This window comes from Nicotiana attenuata, chromosome 6, assembly GCF_001879085.1.
Source record: "Nicotiana attenuata strain UT chromosome 6, NIATTr2, whole genome shotgun sequence".
Lineage (NCBI taxonomy): Eukaryota > Viridiplantae > Streptophyta > Magnoliopsida > Solanales > Solanaceae > Nicotiana > Nicotiana attenuata.
Window position 1 is genome coordinate 7,506,665 of NC_031994.1, and position 23,291 is coordinate 7,529,955.

General features: G+C 36.3%; 1 protein-coding gene and 1 long non-coding RNA gene across 3 annotated transcripts; one reads left to right on the plus strand and one right to left on the minus strand.

Moving 5' to 3' along the window:
• Positions 3,853-21,738, plus strand: LOC109226568. 2 transcript variants are annotated; one of them, XR_002068079.1, is made up of 5 exons: positions 3,853-4,006; positions 16,646-16,737; positions 16,851-16,967; positions 17,538-17,626; positions 21,431-21,738. It is a non-coding gene; the product is annotated as an uncharacterized LOC109226568 (long non-coding RNA). The 2 variants fall into 2 exon arrangements; XR_002068078.1 differs by lacking the exon at positions 21,431-21,738 and having other exon boundaries at positions 3,856-4,006; positions 17,538-17,743.
• On the minus strand, positions 4,123-14,116 carry LOC109226567. The gene is made up of 3 exons (XM_019391357.1): positions 11,462-14,116; positions 10,506-10,599; positions 4,123-9,218 (listed from the first exon to the last, which is right to left on the minus strand). The coding sequence occupies exons 1-3, from the start codon at positions 11,631-11,633 to the stop codon at positions 8,789-8,791; spliced, it is 696 nt and encodes a 231-aa protein (XP_019246902.1). The 5' UTR covers positions 11,634-14,116; the 3' UTR covers positions 4,123-8,788.

Genomic DNA, 23,291 nt, shown 5'->3' on the forward strand with positions numbered 1-23,291 from the left:
TTACGATCATTCCCAAACCTTGATGATGAGCCCGACTCTCTATTCCTCGATCTATGATCGTACCTTGAATTGTCATGTTTTGATCGTGAATCTTTTCCCGCTGGGCCCATATATGGTTCGTATCTGTTTTTACCGGACCTTTTTTCTGTTTCCGCCCGTCTCGAACTCACCTTTTCTTCTTTTTTGAGACCATGAGATAATATCTTCTTCTATCCTTAGCTTAGTGTTATACCTGTTGTAAACGTCATTCCATGTTGTCGCTGGGAATTCACGAAGACTTTCCTTGAGTCGCCTCGTGGCTTCTGAGCTTTTTCATTCAAATTACTGGTGAAGGCTGTAGCTGCCCAATTGTCTGGTACATGTGGTAACGTCATTCTTTCACGCTGGAACCTATCCACGAACTCTCTAAGCAACTCTGAGTCCCCTTGCTTGATTTTGAAAATATCTTCCATTCTTTTTTCGACTTTTTGAGCTCCCGAATGTGCTTTGATAAATGAATCTGCAAGCTCAGCAAAAGAATTTATGGAATTTTCGGGTAAAAGAGAATACCATGTTAATGCTCCCTTAGTGAGTGTTTCACCGAATTTTTTGACCAATACTGATTCAATTTCTTGTTTGGTCAAGTCGTTGCCTTTGACGCCAGTTGTGAATGCAGTCACGTGGTCTCGTGGATCAGTTGTTCCATCATATTTTGGAATATCGGGCATTTTGAATTTCTTTGGAATTGGGAGAGGAGCAGCACTTGGCTTCCAAGGTTGTTGTGAATATTTGTCCATATCTATCCCTTTGATTATAGGCGGTACTCCAGGTATTTGCTCGATGCGGTCACTTTGCTCCTTGAGCTGTTTCTGCAATGATAATACTAAATTTTGTAAATCGGAATTGACGAAGTTACCTGGTTCTCCATCTCGCTACTCGCTGGGGATTCCACCACTGCCTGAATTAGCAAGCCCGGAACGAGGGTTTTCCAAAATGTTGTTATTTGGAATTGGTGTTGATGGTGCAACAGACAACTGGCTGGTAAAGGCCTCAAGAGCTTTATTGACCCGTTGAGCGATTAGCTTTTGCAAAGCTTCATTGATAGCTTCATCGTTTTCAAATTGAGCATTTGCATTTGAATGAGATCCATCAGGAGTGCCCTCTCGAGACCGCCGAGGGGAGCTTTGTGCAGAAGGGATCGGGGTGCGATCATCTTGTGAATTACCTTGGAGTTGATGGTTTCCTTGGGTGTTGTCGTTAACATTTGACATGGTTGTTGATGTAACAAAAAAGGTTAGGTTAAGAATAGATTATCAGATTTCCGGTAACGGAACCAATTTGTTTAACCAAAAAGTAGAATTTCGGTCAAAGCTTTATTTTAGAAGAACTCGGGTTACTGATAATCAAAAAATAAAATGAATAAAGGAAATTGATTTTGCAAATAATAAGATGAACAGAAGAAAGCAAAGTAAACCAGTATATTCCGATGATATTTCGTCCCCTTACAAATGATCAATCTTCTCCTTTTTATAGCTATTTCTAAGATATGCCTTTTGCCTATGTCATAATAAGGCTATTATAGACAATTAAAGGCATTTAATGTTACGTTACAATGATAATCATTCAATACAGATTTTCTAACATTTTCAGTATTTAATGCTTATTAAATACTGTATCCGTTCTCTCTTATGCTGTCAGATTCATTCTCCTTAAATCTTGGACTTAAATAGGTACGAGCGCCGGGTCTTTTGATTATCTGGTCGTATTTCTGCTCGTATCTGTTGCAACTCGTGCCTCTTTGCTAGTCACAATTCTTTGTTCAGCCTTCGTGTCATGACATGTCATCTTTTAATTAATTCAATATATATAAACTTAATTTTTCCCAATACAATAAGCTCTATGATGTTGGATTTGGTGGATGGTGCGGATGGACTCAAGAGAAATAGAGTTAACCTGAATGTTCTGTGCCATCCTCACCCTTTGCTGTAAATAGCAAAATTAATCCTCCAAACCATGTGCATAAACTGTTTGATGGAATGTCAGCTGAAGAGGTAGTTAGCTCTTTTGACAAATTTATTACGATCTCTGAAAATCTGGTAGAAACTGGACTATTGGAGAAGATGAGAATGGCAGACACCGAACCAAAATTAAATGTTGTTTCTATACCAGATGTTTCGTCGAAGGAAAAGAGATTGGAAGAAGTTGAACCTTTGAAATTGGAGGAGCTCCCTGTCTGCTGTTGGAGTCAATAATGAGTTCACCACAAAATAAACAACTTAATATACAGAATGAGAATGTTGACAGTGCTTACAACTTTAATTTTGATGACAATGAATCAGACTTTTGTCTACAATAATTGTAATTCCACAAGCACAAAACTCTCATCCAAATGTTCCCAGTTTATTTTAATAAATATAAAAAAAGTTGAAGTAACTTTTTTTTTTTTCTTACAAAAATATGATATTTAAAGGAATTTCTTAATTTTGATTATTCCATTTTAAATATTTAAATTTAGTCAGTTAGAAGAACGTTCCGTTGTGTAGGATTTTTATTATCTAACGGGTTCAAGTGTTTAAATTTTGAGAAATAGGAATAACATCACTATCTACATGTAGAATTAGGGGAAGTAAATGGGCAGGTCGGGGTAGGATATGGACGGGTCGAGAACGAGTAATGCTAAAACGAATAAATTATCCGATCCGACTTGACCCATATTAAATATGGATAAAAAATGGGTTAACCGACAGATAATATGAATATTCATATTATCAATGACTTTTTGAATATGATCACTTTTGGGAGAATTCTTAGTATCACAAACGTAAGGAACCCCAAATTTGAGGCTATGTAAAAGTTAAACCAATTAGTTATCCATTTTTCAAGTAGATAATATGGTTCTTATTTATATTTGACCCATTTTTAGAAAATTCATTATCCAATTTATTATTTAATGAATAATATAGATGAATAACGTTTTTTTTAACTATTTTGCCATCACTACGTAAAATTTCCACTAACTTGTGAGGTGTAAGTGTTTGATTAAAAGTACAAGGGTTTATTCGTATTTAAATGGCCTAATACATAGACATCCCCTAAATTTGTCCGAGTATTTCAGCTAGCCACCTAAACTAAACCTATTTCCATTTGAACACTTATCTATACTAAAAACAGTGTCATTTATCACCTCTTAGTCAAAAAATAAACAAAAGATAATGCGTGTAGTTCACGCGTGCTTATGTGGCAAAGAATTTAATATAATAGGACAAGTGGCTTTTTAATTCCAAAAAAATTAAGTGTTCAAATGGAAATAAGTTTAATTTAGACGGCTAGCTGAAATATACGAACAGTACAGGGATGTTTAATGTAATTAAAAGAAGTTAGAGAGTAACAGACCCGGAAATAGAAAAGTAAACGGTTGTAAATCTCCGGGAGAAATTTAAAAATAATCAGATTTACTACTGGTAGTTCAAAAATAGCTCAGTTTTAAAAGTAATCAAAATTTAGCCACTTTTCATGTAAAGATAAATCTGAGCGAAAACACTGACACCAGTATATTATGCTGGAGTTCCAACATAAGTATACTTGAACTCTAACATATTATACTGGAGTTCCAGGATAAGTATGCTGGAATTCCAGCATAATATGATGGAGTTGCAGCATAAGTACACTAGAACTCCAGCATAATATACTGGAGTTCCAGCAAGTATACCGGTCCAACATAATATACTGGAGTTTGGAGCACCGGTGCTCCAGTCTCCAGTATATTATATACATAGGTGCACCGAACTCCAGTATATTATGCTGGACCGATCTCTGCAGCAAAATAGTGGTTATTTTTCATTGACTTGGTAAATGCTGACTATTTTTGAGCTTACTATTTTTGAATGACCAATCTGAAACTGGCTATACCGTCCTATTTTGACAAATCTCCGGTATATAGTCTCTTCGCCAACAACAGAACTGTTCAAACCCCCAAAACTTAAAAGGCTCATCAGCTTGACGCATCTCTACTCTGTAATTTTCGCGGGTACCCCATATTTCTTCTCTTTCTCTTACAATATATTATTATATTTCATTCTTCATGTGCTTTTACTGTTTACTGTGCTATTTATTGTTTATAGTGCTTTGTTTGTTTTCTGTGCTTGGAAGCTGAATTCGGTGCTTTAATTTGACTATAAACAATATATACTGTACCATATTTTAGGTTATTGGTTGTTTGGTTTGATCACAATGTTCTAAGCATAATGTTTAGTAATTAGTACTACTAACGTTCTTAGTATTATTTCAATTTTCAAATATCATTTCTGCTCTGACCCAACTAAAAACAAACGAATTTGAAAGAAACATCTCATTCCTTTTGGGAGTACTTTGAGGCTGCGGTAGATAGATATGTAGTTGTAGTATTAGGCCCAGAAATTAATGGGGGAATGACCTCCCTCTTTGATCTGTAGAATAAGGATTAGGAGCTTGAGGCCGATCCATGATTTGAAATTTATGGGTTCATACAACGACCTCAAGTTAATATACAATAACAACTAGGTTCAAAGTCAAATAGTTATAGATATTTAATGGATTTCTTATTGTATATACAGGGTTTGGGCAAAAGTTATTGATTCCGTGAACCCTTAGGTTACACTTTAGATCTGCCTTTGTTTGGCGCTCTCTAGTAGGGCATGAAGCGGCTACCGAGAAGTCTGTTTATAGAGGGATGAGTCCAGTGAGGGAGTGCCCCGGAGACATCACAACGGGAGGAGCCACATGGAATGGAAGACAAATAAAAGAATCAGGACGCTTTATGGCGGAGGAAGAGAAGGGGCATGGATGGTATGTCACCAGGTCGTGTGATATATGCTTTGGCTACCTATAGGAAAAAAATTTAAAATAAAAGAAAGGCCAGGCTCAGGACCAGGAGGGGTGTGGTAATTATTCGGGAGGCCAAGGTGGGGACTCGAAACCCAAGGAGTTCATAGGTGCTGATGATTTAGAGTAAACTTTTACTCTCCAAGTAAACTTTTACTCTTTGGAGATCAACTATTCATAGTTGCTAGTTTATATCTTGTAAATTAAATTGGTGATGTGTATTAGTTTTAGAGTTGTTCTGGTCAGAAGTTTAACAAACCGATGCTAGATAGAGTAGGAATAGTTAGTGCAAGCCAAAGGAAAAATGGGGTGGATGGATGGCAATTGAAGTCATTTAATGTGTATGGCTTCAGTTCCCCGGCTTTTTTTCCTGTTTTAGGGATTTATACCTTTGGGGAGATAATTTTCTGTTCAAAGCAGTATGCTAATTACATGCTAACAGTACAATGTTCTTCTTCTGGTGAGAAGATATGAATCGGCCAAACTGGCTGACAACACCATGAAGGTCAAGTGGCTGCTTGGTGATGCTGCAGCCATTCTGTATTTAAAGATCAAAACTTTTTTCTTTGATAACCGAGAAATTGCAGAGAGCTAGTTGGAGCACGGTTTGGAAGTTAGTGGATAATGGGCATGCCCCTATACCCTTTTTCTCTTAAATACTAGGGCTTAGCCACAGTAGGGTTTGAACACGCGTGCGCCTAACACGCATGGTCACACATTACACGTGCTCTTATCACTGAACCAAAGTCCCGAGGGCTAATTTAAAGGTTATGCATCTGTTGGAGATTATTGCTTTCTTCTAATTCTTTTTCTTGGTCTACTGGTAGCAATATAATTATGATGCAACGAAATGAATTGACTTTGTGATGGTTTCTTACATCACATGTATGGTAGTTGGCACTATAGTTAAGCAAAGTATGAAGAGGTACATGCACTAGCTAATGATTTCTTATAGGAGGAAAGTTGGATGCCTAACTGCAAACTTATTTTAGAATCCTTATCAATGAAGATAACTGGAAAGAGAAGCCAAGGGCTTCTGACTTTGTCCCTCCAGCCTCCACCCACTACAAAATAACTCAATTTGACTTGCTTGGAGATTATGAGTAGAATATTAGGATGAAGTATCATATCATGTTTGACAAAGAAGTGTAAAGTACTAGTTTGGAATGTGAGCAAATTTCGTAGTCATTTATGTCATGAAAAATAGTCCGTAGAGAAGACGTCATATCAAGTCTGGAATAATGTACAGTAATCTTTCTGTAATTTTATCATGACTTGATTGATCAATGAAGTTTAGAAGCAGAGTTGGCTAAGTACTTTTTTTGTCAGTTCAATATTCCATAATTGTAGCTTTTGAATTAGTATAGTATCAAAGCTAATAAAAAGCCAGGGGAAAATGGTTTCAAGTAGTAATGTGGACATTCTGGGAGAATCCAAAACTATCTTTTATGGATAAGGAGTAATTAAGTTTTATAGTTGTTTGCATTTTTGGAGGGAGAAATATTTGTATATCAAGGAAGGTGGTCAAGTTTTCTGATTGAAAAGAAAAGGAAGGTGGTCAAGGTTTTTTATGACGAAGCAAAAAGGGAAGTACATCATTCTTTATTGGGGGCATAGGGAGCGCTTCATTTGAATATGACTGAACTAGGGTTTGAACTACTAGAAGAACAACGATATATGAATAATCAATATTTGGTTTGAGCTCGAATTGACTCTTTAAGTCACAAATTGTATGTCAAGCACTAATGGATGGGCTAAAGAAGGACAGAAGTGAAGGGGTATCAACTCTATAATAAAAGCTGATGGGCAAAAAAGTTCCAAATAGCTTTACATCCATCTGTCTGTAGAGGAGTATAAATTAGTGAAAGTCAATCCAGACTTTCTGAAAAACCTGCTTATTGTAAAACGCATTCTGAAAAACTTTCTCATTGTATATTGCATAGTGGTGGAATATGCAAAGATCAAGCAGCCCAGTGCAACCTAGATGATAGAGGTAAATAGCAGTCCATAGCATAATTTTTGATAGAGAAAACTAGAGAACACAGGTCCAAAGCATAGATTGTTTGCCGATAATAAAACAGAGAAAGGTACTAAACACCGGCCATTCTTGTTCATAGTGGTTGAGAGAGTCCTCTCCATGCCACTAGGTCAAGAGTTCGAGGCTGGTAGTTGTTGCAACAAAAAAAGAAAGGTACTAATAGCTCTGAGGCTATTATTATGAAAGTACAGAAATTGTCTACTGATAGTCTTTAAGTTTCTTGCGGGATAGGAAGTTCATTGCATTTAAACCATGATAGCCACACTTCTTATTTCTTTTGGGGAGTTCCAGAGTTCTCGCTTCTGATGTACCCTAGCTCAATCACAAGCTCCTTTGTGCCCCACTTATCCTTTCTCCTTCCTGAATTCTGAAGGTCTGACATCCATATAAACTGAATGTCCTTGAGGGTCATACTTTCGTCCAGTTTGTGCCTGCAGCATACAACATCCACCTGCACAAAATATTAGAAAATATTCAGTGGCAAAGCAGTACTTTGGCAACTCTTTCTACATTTCTTCTTGTATGTGTAGCAATCTGTTTCACTGTTCTATACGTGTTTATTTTGTCCTTCTAATTCGAGTCATTCAAATGTTCTGCTCCCCCTCTCATTCATAGTTTCTATGTCTATGTTATGTAAACATTACTAGTATATAATCCAAATAGAGGGCAAAAAGTTACAGTTTCCTAGTTCTTGATGTAACAGCGGTAGTTAATAAATGAATTTTATATAACTAACTAGCTCAAATAAATGCAAAATTTTGACAATACATTAAGGCATAGATTATTGTCGTTAGTTTTCTAGTTACCCAGGAAACTGAAGAGACAGCTGGTTGGAGTGAATGCTCAGATGTCTATATTCAGATCTTATTTCGTATTTTAGCTCACTCAATTGTTTCCCAAGGCTGACACTTTCTCTGTAAGCTAATTCATTTAACAGATAGAGACTCTTGAAAAGAAAGCTTTTCATAAGTTTTTATGTTATTATGGGGGGGCCTGAGGCAGAAGTTTCTGGCTAAATTTATAGTTCACGAGTTGTTTTGCTTGTGCACTTTTGTATACTGAATTGTGTGATTCCCGTTTAAGACTTTCAAAAAGGTTTGCACTTCTTTTCAAAAGTTTTCTTTCCCCTTTTGGTTGTTTTCTACATGAATAAAGGCAATACTTTCTTGATACATAAAAGGCAATATTTGAAATTAGTTTAGCACTGTGTATAAAATCATTACCTCAGTATGATCATTTATACTTAGCTTCTGTGCGAGGTACTTCTGGATTGCAGATACGGTGATTCTACTGTCTCTGCATATGTGCAAAATCAGTTATTTCATTTTACATGGTGATAGAAATGAGATTTAAAAATATAGGGGACAGATCAATATTGAGGACGGAAATTAAATGCTAGTGTTAGATGCTATCTCGTGAAATGCAATTAATGGCTTGGCCCCTTTTGCATGCATGTAACTAATTAAAAATTCAATCTACTCTACACTAAAGTCTATGCTAAAAGAATAGATGCATGTGAAAATCTTACTTGAGATGGATATAGGACTTATTAATGGGAGGCAACCTGCGTCCACTCCTGTCAAGAGTAAAAGAACAAAGTTGTGTCAGATCAGTGAATAAGAATCTTGAGAGCGATGTGACTGGTCGGGTACGTACTTATCTCCCTGTGGTACAAGAGAAAACCAGAAAGAGCAGACTTCCTTTTGTTTTTCATCCAAAACTTGCTTTTTAGGTGTTGAAGACTCTCTGTCTTTGGCATGCTCGTCCTTATGAATGTCATCTGGCCCAATGTCCGACTTTTTCTCCTCAGTCTTACTAGTCTCACCTGGTGTAAGCTGGCGCGCTCTTCTGTTCTTGTTCCTCTTTTTCTTCTTTTGCCCTCTGATCTCCTCCGTCTTGGACTTACCTACTTCAGCATTGGTTTGAGATACACCGCAAGCAACCTGAGGCATCTTTAAAGAAACAGACTTTTATATTGAGGTTATGTGAAATACATCTAACCAACACTACGAACTTAAGGCCAAATTCCTTTCCAAAATATATATGCCAAATACAGTGAACTTTTGATTGGAGAAAAGGAAAAGAGCCAATAACTACCTTAACTGCAGATGCAGTTGTAGATAAAGCTGAGCTTTCTTGTGAGGACGTGCGATCTAAGGTATTTTCTTTCTCTGCATCTGCAGGGTTGTGAAGAAACTTCTCCTCAAAAATTTCATGATCCTCGAGCTGATTATTAGTTCCAGCTCCTTGAGTCACATCATTAGCTTCGGATCCCAGTTGTCCTTCTCCAGTAAGGAGAAACTGGATTTTCTGTGCTATGGACCGTATTTTCTCATCATCTCTGTTGAAAATATGCAGTCCATTGGCAAAAAGAAGAGATAAGGTTAGTAAAAGAAAAGTAGGGATGGAGTTTCCACCCTGGTGTGCCTTCCATCAATAGAGCATTAACTTATTGGAGTCCAGACATTTTGATCCGGCTTACATGCTGCAACTCAGTGTCTTTAAAAGCGAAAAGGGCTAAAAATCCACAAGATTCATGGGACTTGAAGCGAAAAGCGAGAAGTGAAGCGCACGCTACTTTGAAGTGAAACCCACAATTTACGTAAAATTTAAAAGTACAAACATATATTAATTTACCACTATAACAAATAATTAAGTTGCATAAATATAACTAATTTCAGCATTCAATATACTATTTGCGGGCATTAATTCAACTGCTCAAAGTTGAGATTAAAAGCACCTACTGCTTCCCATTTGGATCACTTTGCGCGTCATTGTTTTAAAAACACACTTTACTGAAGCACATGGCTTCACTCATGAAGCGATAACACTCGCTTTTTATTGCTTCATCGCTCTAGCAATGAGGCGATAGCTTTTAATAACACTAATGCCCGTATGTGGTTAGGTATGTAGACTCAAAAAGATTGTGAGTTCTATCTGACATGATAGGTTCTTATCGACACAAATGATCTATCCAATTGCCAAACTTCTGGTGATGTGTCAGAAAGAAACATCAGGTCCTTAAGTTCTGTGCAGCTACTTAATTATAGGTTTGCATACCATTACTGAAGGATCTGAAGGAGAGGTCACCTTATACAGAATAATATCTCATATATCCCAAAGTTTTATCGAAAATGGATATGATAGTCCAATGAAATAGTCTTGTGCGTAGAAGCAGTTTCTGCTTTAAGAAGCAATAAATCTGACTGTGCAAGCATTAAAGCTGTGATACGATTAGAGAAGCATTGTGTCCCTACACTCCTTCATATCCTAATGAACACAGCCAATTTGAAGCGAAATTCGGAAGGGCTTAAAATAAAAAAGGATCTTTGAACTGTTGTAGCCCGATGAAATTCTCGTTTAATTGTCAAGTGATCATACTCATAAACAAAAATGGTTGTTAAAGAACTTTGCGCTTATGAAATGAACTTCTGATTGGCTGCTGACTGTTCCTATTTTATTTCTCAGACCATAATCAACCATTTATCTGAAGCGTGTCAAAACTCAAAAGACTTAGGTCACATCAACTATCACATTATTTCTTATTTCTTTCTGCAGCTTCTGACCACATATTTACTTGACAAAACATTGAGCTTTTAAATGCAAGAGAAATGAGGCCAGTAATTACTTGAGATGCTCTTCAGGTGAAGAACCTAGGTCTTCCTTGCATTGTGGGCAGCACTTAGTTTCTTGAACTGCTTGATAGATGCACCTTTTGCAAACTGCAAGCAAGGAGGAATTGTTGTAAGTCAGATAAATAAGTTAACAATTTCATGTTCTTTCTTGATTTCTAGATGGACAAGAATCAATCATGAGGCTAATATTGATGAGAATCATAAAATTGAGTAAACAAGCTAACTGTTTTCTTTCATAAAGTAAACCAGCTAATTACCAATCTCAATAAACAAACATATAACAACAAAAGAAAGATAATGTCCACCTCAATAAATGAAAATACAAACATTGATAGCTGAAGAGATGCACTTCTGATTTGATAACTAGATATTTTCTTAGAAGAGGGAAGCATTCTGGAAAAGGATCAACTTACACCCTCCGAGTCTTAGTGTCCAAATCATGAGAATAATACTGCCACTTCTTTTAGTTTAAAGAGCTCTTGCCCCGGAAGTCTTATACTTCTGTTAAAGTAAAGACAATTATAAGTTTATAATTCAAGTTTGATAGCCTATAATATATTTTTGACACTCATCTACCTTGAAGTGTACTTTGCTAGTTGGTTTGTGGTGCTAAACATGCCCATGGACATGTTAAGTATCTGAAGTTCCGTCTGGTTAAAAAGAAGTAGCTGAGCTTTTCGTATTGATAATTCTATTAATTGTGTAATAGGATTGGTGGAAGAGCCGCAGCTATTTCTTGTACTTTTTGTGTACCATCTCGATACCATTTTAGTAAACCCTTCCCTTACAAAAAAGGTATTTCTATTAATTGTGCTACTGTTTTATTATGGTAATAATATCAAAAGTGAGAAGAGTATAGACCCGGTCACACAACATACGTAAATGTCTATTTACGTGTGCATGCATTGCAAATGCAAAAAACACAGAGAAGCAACTCATTGAAGCTTACATGTGTGAAGGCAAAGGTTTACAGTGGTGGCTTCTTCAAACAGTTTACTGCATAGCATACAACATAAAGCTGCATAAATCTCCTTGAGCTTGCAACCCATTGATCTATCTGCTTTGACTGATCTCCCAGAGTCTTTCACTTCAGATCTTTGGTCACCCTTTGCCGTATCCATTAGAGAACTTTTGTGTCCTCTGTTTGCCTGCACTATGAGGTTATTTCTAACTTCTGAAATTATGACATAGATTACTTATAGACTAGATTAGACAAGTTAGTCTTAATAACACGAAGAGCTGCAAGAGAAACCATAGATACATAGAACTATTCAACACAAAAGACACAAACATCCGAAAATTCTGTGGCCTTCGTTATGTGTTATGATGCATTGACTGTATGGATTAATGCGATGAACATATAGATTATCAGTTGACAAGGATACTTATTTTCTCAGATATCAGAACAATGATTATCTCAATATGGAAAAATGTGTGGTTCCTTGCCTTTGATTCATACTTGTGTACCTATATATGAGAAGTGGAGTATGACCGGGCAATTGTTAGGAACACTATTTTGAATTTTTGTGAGAGGACTAAAACATAACTGTAGTTGAAACAATTCTAGATGGAATATAGGAAGGATTTATTTTTGAAAAATATTATATGATAAAATTGTTTCGGCATCAGCTGTACCATCTCATAACCCCCTTTAAAATCATTGTTTAAGTCCCAATTGAGAAAGAAGAAAAAAGTCATCATTTGAATATCCTGGTATCTAGTGGCTCTCATATGGCCCACTGGATAGGTCTACTCCTAGGGTATTTATAAGTTTGCCATTTCATGTTGGTGGATTAAAGGATTCAGGTTGTACAAGCACTAAGTATAACCTGGAATGAGCAAGTGGTATAACATCTATTCAGTTGGACAAGCTTACAGATCTTTCACACCTCAAATTGGATTTAGTACTAAGCTGCATCGAGTTATGAATAATGTATTCCTGTTTTGTATGTCGGATCTAGTATGGACCAAGCTTTTGGATTCTACTCTTTAATTTGATTTAGTTCTAAGCACATCTTGTAATAAGGGGACGCACTATTTCTTTTGGTAAATGTTTGTCCACTTTGTAAACTTAGTGTGAGTAATGAATATGAATGAAGGTAGTAAATATGAGTTATATTCTACTAATTTAATGTAATTACTTTAAAAGCATTTTTACCTTCTTTGAGAAAATAACATTTTGAGTAGGTTTTCTGAATGTTAATGTTATCTTCTCTGGCAAATCTATGAATGACATTTATATCTATCACTTGCCATGTAATTGTATATTCCCACATTTTATGTGGGCATCTTTGACATTTACCCATTAATTACATAGGGGTTAGTGCCCTCTTGTTTCATACTTCTGGCTAATTAGGGTAATTAATTTAACTTAGTTGACGAGAAATTAGAAAACAAGTAAAGCTCTGTCACGGAAATTTATCTCTTGGAACCAAAGAGCTTTTAAAGTCTACTCAACAGGCTTCATTGAACAAGGATATAAACAATACTGCTAGCAAGAAGGAATGTGCTAAATGAATGACTGATTCACGCCCAAGGGCGTGGTCAACTGGTCAATGAAGTGGGTGCGAACCTTGAAGACCAAGGTTCAAATCCCAAGTGACACAAAAAATAGTAGGTGACTTCTTCCCATCTGCCTAAATCTTGATGGGCAGAATTACCCGGTACCTGTGCTGGTGAGAGATATCAGGTATCCGGTGGAATAGTCGAGGTGCACACAAGCTGGCCCGGACACCACCATCAGTTAAAAAAAAAAAAGAAGATTGACCGATTGAGAAGAGATCAGACCTCTAAAAGGGTAAATCCTGAGTTTAATCTGCCACCTGAGCAACAAAGGAGAGATCAGTGGTTGGTAGCAAATCTGAAAGGGAAATGTCTATATAACTGAATATCATGCAAACACACACACACAGAGAGAGAGAGAGAGAGAGAGAGAGAGAGAGAGAGAGAGAGAGAGAGAGAGAGAGAGAGGAATTCTTACCAAGTGAAGAGAGTTTTAGTCTAAGAAAAGCTCCTTCCTTCAAGAAAGGATTGATGATATTTGTAGCAGCACTAGAGAGAAAATTGAGAAAAGAAGTGACCTGAGGAGAGAACAAGTGTAAACTGATTCTGTATGACAAAGAACAAGTGTAATCTGATTCTATATGAGAAAAAACAAGTGTAATCTGACTCTATCTGAGATTACCATGATTATATGGATTTTCAGTTACTTACCTTTGGCATTTTCTTGGATGCATTCAATTCTTTTTTCCTTTGGAACTTTCACTTTGTCAAATCTGAATAAACAACTTTTATCGTAAAAGTATTCTATCTTTTTCACAATTTGAAGACAAAATGTCAAGGTGGTGCTTTAACAGTCAGTACAATAATTCAATCATGAATTACTTGTTGTTAGAAAATTAGTGCACTTGCTTTAGTTCCTGATTGAAGATGTATCACAAATAAAAAATATGAAAGATGATTAATTATTAAAATATTTTGCTAGAAGAACTTCATAATATATAGATCATCATCGGAAACTAGGAAAGGATGGTGAAAGGGAAACTTGTCCACGTGAAAATAATAATGCTTCTCTAACAAATATTTACATGAATGAAGAATTGAAACTTAAGGGAAGGAATATATATATATATATATATATATATATATATATATATATATATATATATATATATATATATATATATATATATATATATATATATAGTTTCTCTTTTAAAAAGATAAGATAAGATGCAGCTAAGTACAAACTGGATTTCTTTAGAAAACTGTTTTCCTTAAATGATTAGCCTTTGAATTGTGTATGATTCTAGAGTTTCAACTGCAGTCACATTTATCAAATAATTCTGAGCTATATGTGCTTGTCAAGGAGTGCAATGGATAGTCTATCGGAACAAGGGGATTAGGTCATTCAATACGGTTATTTGCCTTTAAAAATATGGTAGCATGTTACACGAGTTGGAAAGAATGTATCATTCTGCTGAAAGATTTTCTTCTAGTATTTGTAATGCCTGTAAATAGATTCAGATCAAACTCCTTGTGGGAAGGCGGGGGTGACAACAGAAAGCATCATTTAGAGAGATGGTCGGCAGTCATGAAAGACAAAACAGAAGGTGGTACGGGAGTAAGAAAAATTTGAAAATACGCAACAAAATTTTATTATAGAAATGGCGCCTGAGGTTTAATGATGGAAAAGACTGTGGAAGAAAGTTATGAATGTAAAATATATGAGATGGAATCTCCCTAGTACACAAAGCCGGTGAAGGCTCCTTATGGAGTAGCTATATGGAAGTAAATTCAAAGTTGCTGGGATGAATTTAATTCACATACAGGCTTAAAAGTCGGAAATAGAAGAAATATCAGACTTTGGCTGGATAAATACTGCCTTGGGGAACGTTTTTCCAGATTTATATTAACTCGTCATTAACAAAACTTGTTACAAGCTGCTTTTCTGAAGGTGGATGGAATCTTCTTTCCGGAAGAAATTTCATTGATTAGGAGATTGGGAATGTGAGTTGCTTAGTAGAAAAATTGAGCACGGTATTCTTGTATAGTTGGTGTAAAAGGTGTAGCAGCTGATTTTGTTGATATCCTGGTTCTTTTGGATTAACAGGCAGAAGTAGAAGACTGGTACTGTTTGTAAAGTTAAGTACCTCCTTGGTGCTACTCATTTTATAATATTTTACCTTTTGCCAAACATTTTTTTGGTTTTAGCTTGGTGAGAGAATTCCCTGATTCATACGTCTGTTTGTAATTAATTTAATTTTTCTTTCTTCTGGAGATAGTTCAAGAGTGCCTCGTAAATGACACTGTTCTCTCTTCACAAGCATCAGGTCTTTCTTTGGGGTTGGAGGGGTGGTGAGGATGGTGCTGAGTGAGGAGATATGTTTGCTTAACTGATTACAGTCTTAAGGATTCATAAATCCTCGTCCGTGAACAATTTACCACTGAGCAAGGTCTAATAGAGCATTATGGTCCTTTAAATCTCTTGGAAAGTAAGATTGAATGATCTCCTTCTGGATATGTATTTCAGTTTGAGCTATGATTAGGTGGTTTCTTGAAGTTCAATGTTTCTTATTCTAGAGCTTAACTTATTTGGCTTTCATCTATTACGATCACATGCATGTTGCTCTCACCTTTCCTTTGTGCACGGTGAAAGGCAATGATAATCTTTTATCCGCTTTCTAAGTGCATAACAGGAAAGTTTGAGGACCTCTTAGAAGCGACGACAGTATGTCTGAGTTTAACTTATTGTGTAGCTAGCTCTTGGTATTGTCTTTTGCCCTGATTTATGTAGTGATTGTTGCAACTCCTTTATATTTACGGTCCTTTTATGCGATTTCCACAACTTAATGTGCTCTCTTCAGATAAACGATATCTGCATATTTAGCATGGTAATGCATCACTGTTGGTGCCGGTTTTGCCAGACCTTGTATAAAGCAAAGTCGAAGGGTAATTGTACTATATTATTGCATCATGCTCAAAGGAAAAGCAACTGCAAGTAAAGGATAAACAACTAAAGACTATGAAGTTCCCAAGAACAGATTGATCTATTATTTCCATTACATTTTAATGTTTTGACATGCCAAAACCTATGTAAAGGTCCTTCATATTGTGATGTCTTGACCTGCTAACAAACAAAGCAAAGGTGTAAGCCTTGAGACCTTAGTAAAAGTCACAGATGTAGATTGCCTTAGTATTACCAAAGCACAATATGTAATACCAGTTGTAAAATAAATGCATCTGTTTGTATTGCCATTCTCTTTTCTTTTTCTTGTATGGAAGTGGAAATTGATATCATAGTTGGATCTTTTAGGGGTGGGAGTGGGGGATTATGCATTTCTGTAACAAACTTTTTGTATTACTTAAACCATCTATATTGAAAATTTTGTTTCTTACCCTACTTTTTAGGATGTGTTTTTTCCTACAAACTGCTGATTTTTCGTGTGATGAAGTTTATGCCTTTGCCTTTCTCATAACCGTGACCATGAGATTTTCATATACTTTGGTGGTATCACTAGAGTTTGAAATGATTTGTATGTGTCAGTTATGGATTCGCAAGTTATCTCATCTCTTATTCATTACTCCAAAGTTCCCAGAATAGCTTAACTAATTTGCTGTTAACACATGTTAGGTATAAGGCTTCATTAATGGAGATGATAGCAGGAAGGAGAACAAGGTGAGCTCAGAATACGCCATCGATGCAAAGAGGAGAAAAAGAAAAAGGTAAGGCGTCTGATGATCGAGGAGGGGATGTTGACTCCTCCTCATTATGAACAAGGGTGGGTTCCAAAGAGAACTGCACCAACCAAAGATTTGACGATTTTGTTTTCCACCAGACCACAGTCTTGACCTTCGATCGTGCTACGAGCACGGGCAGATAGGTGGTTACAAGGAGGGCCTGCCTTTCCAATCAATCTCCGGCCGCTCAATGTCGCTATTGGTGTGAAAATGAGGTAGTGTTTCAATCATTCTTCCAGAATTTTTTCTAAGCGAAAATCATTAACATTTTCACAAGAAACCAATACTCATTTTCAACATTATAGAAATTTTCCATATGAATCATCTCAATCCTCATGCTTTAGTATTTAAACATCTTTTTTCTTTTTCTTTTTTCTTATAAATCCAAAGCTTGATTCTTACAAACTCGAGTATGTTACTTTTGTTGCATTGTCAACTTGCAACTGAAAAATTTCATTGATATTTAATATCTATTATTATGTGTTGCCTTAGACTAAGGAGCTATTAGCAAATATGCATACTCCTAGGATAGAATGAACATGGCCAGTTAAAGATAGTAAAAATCTACCAACTTGAGAATCTTGATTAGGGAATCTAAGAAATCTCACAGTACTGACTGAGGTATTTCTCCTAAACTAGTTGGGTTCACTATGTGAATCGTCTATATTTATTATGCTTTATTCGAACCTCTTTCATATGTTAAATTAGTCTCATATTTACTTCCCAGATATGTTCGTAATAGACCGTAAAAATATTCAAAATCCAGTTTTGATTATATTGTGCAGGAAATTTTCAAAGGTGAACTAACAGGAAGAAAGTCATCGCATCTACAAGCGAAGAGTATAACACATCAGATGAAATGTGAATCCAAAAGGTGAAGAATTTCAATTGTATTTATTGTTAGAGAAGTTGTGTAGTATCTCAAAAGGAAGTTGTCCCTTGTGGATTAGGAAGAGCTATCTTTTTCATTTTATAATGAGTTTATCCTTTATTGCGCTTGTAGAAAGCTAGTAAAAGGGAGTGGACTCGCGCACGTGAGAAATGGGCTTGAAGGCAAAACTAGTCGATTTGCCCCCTCATGCGTACAAGATATATCTAAGGCCTACTTCAAATCTGGTTTCGCAAAAATTATTTTTGACATTTAACAACAATAACGACCCAGCGAATCACTAGTGGGGTTGAGGAGGGTAGTGTGTACGCAGACCTTACCCCTACTTCGAAGGAGTAGAGAGGTTGTTTCCGAAAGACCTCGGCTCAAGAAGACAAAAAGACAAAAGGAGACAATATCAGTAACACTACAGAAATCATAGGAAAAATAGGAACAACATGAGCTCCAGAAGAAAGATGCAAAGCAAAAGCGAAATAGTAACCCTACCAAACTAGTTTCACAAAGTTATGAAGTAAGGCAAGACCCAATTACCTCCTAACCTACAACCCTAATACTCGACCTCCACATGTTCCTATCAAGTGCCATGTCCTCGGTTTTCTGAAGCCTCGTCATATCCTGCCTGATCACTTCCCCCCAATACTTCTTAGGCCGCCATCTACATTTTTTCGTGCCCTCCACAACCAGCCCCTCACACCTTCTTACCAAAGCATCTAGGCTTCTCCTCTGTACATGCCCGAACCATCTGAGCCTCGCTTCCCGTATCTTGTCATCAATGGGAGCCATGCGCACCTTCTCCCGAATATCATCATTCCTAATCTTATCCATCCTAGTATGCCCGCACATCCACCTCAATATCCTCATTCCTTTCATGCTACCTTCATGTTCTGGATATGTGAGTTCTTAACAGGCCAATACTCAGCCCCATACATCATGGCCGGTCTAACCACCGCTTTATAGAACTTACCTTTGAGTATCAGTGGCACTCTCTTGTCACACAATACTCCAGATGCTAACCTCCACTCCATCCATCCTACCCCAATACGGTGTGTGACATCCTCGTCCATCTCCCCCCCCCCCCCCCCCCTCCATGGATAACCGACCCAAGGTACTTGAAGCTGGCTCTACTCGGGATGAACTGTGATTCAAGCCTCACATCCACGCCCACTTCCCCCGGCTCAGTGCTGAACTTACACTCCAGGTATTCCGTCTTCGTCCTACTAAGCTTGAAACCCTTAGATTCAAGAGCATGTCTCCAGACCTCCAGGCTCTCGATAACACCGGCTCGCGACTCATCAATCGGAGCTATGCCATCGGAATAGCATGCACCATGACACATCTCCTTGAATGTGGTGTGTTAACGCGTCCATCACCAGGGCGAATAAGAACGGACTGAGCGCAGAACCTTGGTGTAACCCCATAACAACCGGAAAATCCTCAGAGTCGCCTCCTACTGTCTTAACCAGTGTCTTAGCCCCTTCATACATGTCCTTAATCGCCATAATGTAGGGAACCGACACACCTTTTGCCTCCAAGGTTCTCCAGAGAACTTCTCTAGGAACCTTGTCATACGCTTTCTCTAGGTCAATAAACACCATGTGCGGGTCTTTCTTCCTATCTCTGTACTGTTCAACCAACCTCCTAACAAGGTGTATAGCTTCTGTAGTAGAACGACCCGGCATGAACCCAAACTGGTTGTCGGAAACGGACATCGTCATCCTCACCCTCGCTTCAACCACCATCTCCCACACTTTCATAGTATGACTCAATAATTTGATACCCCTATAATTGTTACAACTCTGAAATCACCTTTGTTCTTATACAATGGGACCACTGTACTCCACCTCCACTCATCCGGCATCCTCCTTAAAAATAACATTAAACAACCTAGGTTTACGAGAATATGTCCAGATATATTCCCTCTGAGATTAATTATGTTGTAATTCTAGAATTATAACCTTTGGTTTTTTATGAGAATTAGTCAGCCCCATAGCGTTCATAGTTTCTCCACTCCTATAAAAACAAATATTGGTTCCTTTGAGAGAGACCACTACACAAACTTTCTTCTTCTCTATTATGATCTCTGCCGGGTTTTTTACTTTGAAATCTTTGTTGTTTTTGCTCTTGATTTATATTTAAAGAGCTTGTCGAATTCTAATCAGTGGAATATTTTTAAGGATAGTATCTCTGACACGCCTCAAGCTTTGAACAATTTTCGTGATATTTCCAACATTTATTTCAAGCAATAAATTACCAAATATTGACTCTTCTGGTTAGTTTGTTGAGTACATTGAAAAATTTCCTTTTTACTCCCGAAATTAATGACAAGGCTTATCTGATGGTTTTCTTTTTTCGTATTGAGGCAAAACGTTCTATTGTTATTGAATTTTGATATAGTTACTCATAGGAAAGTGTGAAAACACAAATAAGAAAGTATGATGTTAAAATGGGAGAAATTCAAAAATAGCCAGATTTACCACTGGTCGTTGAAAAATAGCCAAGTTTCAAAAGTCATCGAAATTTAGCCACTTTAAATTTGAACGAAAACACTGTTACAAAATCCGGAAAAATACGCCCGCAAATTTTACGGGAGTTCCAGCATAAGTATGCTTGAACTCCCGCAAATTTTACGGGAGTTCCAGGATAACTATGCTGGAACTCCCGCAAATTTTACGGGAGTTCCAGCAAGTATAATTGTCCAGTATAATATACTGGAGTTTGGAGCACTGGTGCTCCAGTCTCCCACAAATTTTACAGGAGTTAGCAAAGTATACCGGTCCAGCATAATATGCCGGAGTTCGTACACAAATGCACCAGAACTCCCGTATATTATACAGGACCGGTCCCTGTTGCAGCAAAATAGTGACTATTTTTCATTGCCTTGATAAACGCTGGCTATTTTTCATTGACCAGTGTGAAAACTGGCTATACCATGATATTTTAACTGTTAAAATGGGGTTGTGAAAGAACTAGCCCAATGTGAAATTACTTAAATACACAATACATGTTTTTACATAACTAATTTTTTATTGGGAAAATTTCACATGTGCTCCCTACTTGTTAATTTTATAGCATATATTTCAATTTACAACCAATTAGCCCAAAAATGGTAGGTTAAGATTCAACATATAACTCCAATAGGTTCTCAATATTCCTATTTAATTTTTTAAAAGATTGTTCAAGTTTTTAAGTTAATTTTTGAATTTAGTAACTATGACTCAAATATTAGTTCAATAAATCAAATCAATTAGGTGATGAAAATTAGATTTTTAACAAGCTTAAATATGTGAGTTTAAATTCCAATTTGATTTTGTGAGAAATTTGGAGTGGATGTTATTTAGACTTGTTAGAAATAGTATAAGGAGGTTATATATAAAATTTGAAGTCATTTAATGGAGATTTGGACTGGTTTTGAACAAGAATTGCAACTGAAAATCGTGGAAGAAGTTCGTCTACAGACGCTTGTATAAAGGTGTATAAAAGTGTATAAGATGTGTTTATACACTCATATACACTATTATATAAGATTATACATAATTATACAAAAAATTGACTTCGTATTCTTCCTTGCGTCTTTTCTGAAAGTTAACTCAAATCTTGCTCAATTCTACTCCAAATCACTTCAAATTTAAATTTTGAACTCCTTTGATATTTTCAATCAAGTGGAACAACACCCAATCCAAACAACTAACAAACTCAAAAAGTCCTATTTTTGAAAGCAAAGCTTTGAATGACTTTCAATGGTGGAATTCTACTCATCAATTTTTTTTATATGGCAACCATGTGACATAGGGCGAGAAGCAGTAATGGCGGACGATCCCTTGTAGCATATGTAAAAGATGTGAGAAGAAGAGAGAGTGAAAGCAGTGGGTGTGAGAACATAGATTTAACTCCATAACTTTTAGAAGCAGTGGTTGTAAGAACACAGATTTTAAATTTGCAAGAGCTAGTGTTTTCAGAATATGTACAATATGGATTAGGTCGGGTAAAACTTAAAAATATGGGACATTTTTTGTTATGGTGTGAAGTCATCTGTATTTTCTTGTAATTCTTTCTTTTTTATTTTGTTTTCATATTTTTCCCTTGAACTTTATATTAGATGCAGCTTTATGTTGGTGGTAGCCCATTTTCTCCCACTCAAACTACATATATGTCTAAGCTAAAAAAAATTATTATTCTTATTTATCAAAATCTTGATAGACAGAGTTATATTTGCGATGTGAGATATGTAGCATGTATTCAATGACTTAGTTGAGGTTGATGTACGTTGGCTCGAAACCAATGTGATTTAAAAGAAGAATTTTAATAAATATATCTATAATAGGTCTACTCAAATGATTTATGGATGCAATGATACCTGTGACACAAAATTATGTTACAGTATTCTAAATTCCCAAATAGTGTATGTTAGTACAACAATAACTACGCCTCAATTTTACACACGTCTTTGTAAAATGTCAAAAAATGTAATTTGATCATGGCGGGGCGGTGATTAAGGTTCCTTAGGTCGTATTTGATGTCCCGGACAAATATTAGGCGATCCGATTCCGGCTTCGTCCCACGGCGTCGGGCTTGGGCCATGGCAGGCGAAAATACAGGCACGACTGGCGGAATTTCAGTTTAATTGCCGTACCAAAAAATATAATTTGGTCATGGCAGGGCGGTGACTAAGGTTCCATAGGTCGTATTTGATGTCCCGGACAAATATTAGGCGATCCGGTTCCGACTCCGTCCCACGGCGTCGGGCTTGGCCCACGGCAGGCGAAAAATACATGTCAGCGCCTGCGATATGATGTAAAATTAGAAGTTATGCTGCAAATATTAAAATGTGTTTATGATACAAGTATTAAAATGTTTAATATAACATATCCCGTTTTAGAGATTTTTATACTGTTAAGCAGTTATTAAGAAATATATACGGAGCCAACATATCTTTTTGAATATTACAAGATTAACATATTTAATAGCATATTTAGCATTTAAAAGAGAAGATAGCATTTACTCTTTAAAGCACACCCCACTAATTAGGGATAAATTTCAATCAATAACATTAACTCCTCCGATTTACCGTGGAAAAAATGTACTTTTGTTTTTCTCTCTATCTTCCACTCTTTTTTTATTTTCCATAATCGAAAACTTACCTTCAAGATTTTCCCTTCATTAATGTGTATAGAAATAAAATATTGGATAAACTGTTTATATACGAATATAATACCAAATATATATAGATATATGCGTTATGATACTGTAAAATTTAAATGGTATGTTGATGATATATATTTAAATATAAATATGTGTATAAACAACATATGTATTTATACTTGGTTTTTTCCCTTTAAAATACTTGGTTTTTAATGTATACAACAACAACAATAAACCCAGTGTAATCTCACATGTGGGGCCTTTTAAAACACTTGGTATATACCACAACTATTTTTTCACGAATTATCTGTATCTTTTCTAGAATACATATGGTAAATAAATAAATATATAAATGATATAATGTATCCTATACAAATGTAGACAAAAGATAGCAAATTTTATAAATAATATGTTATGGATTGGATGGTTTCCACCGATAATATACGATTAGATATTAACCATTTAAATATGTTATGGAATGAATTGGTTTTCAGCCAAAAAAAAAAAAAAA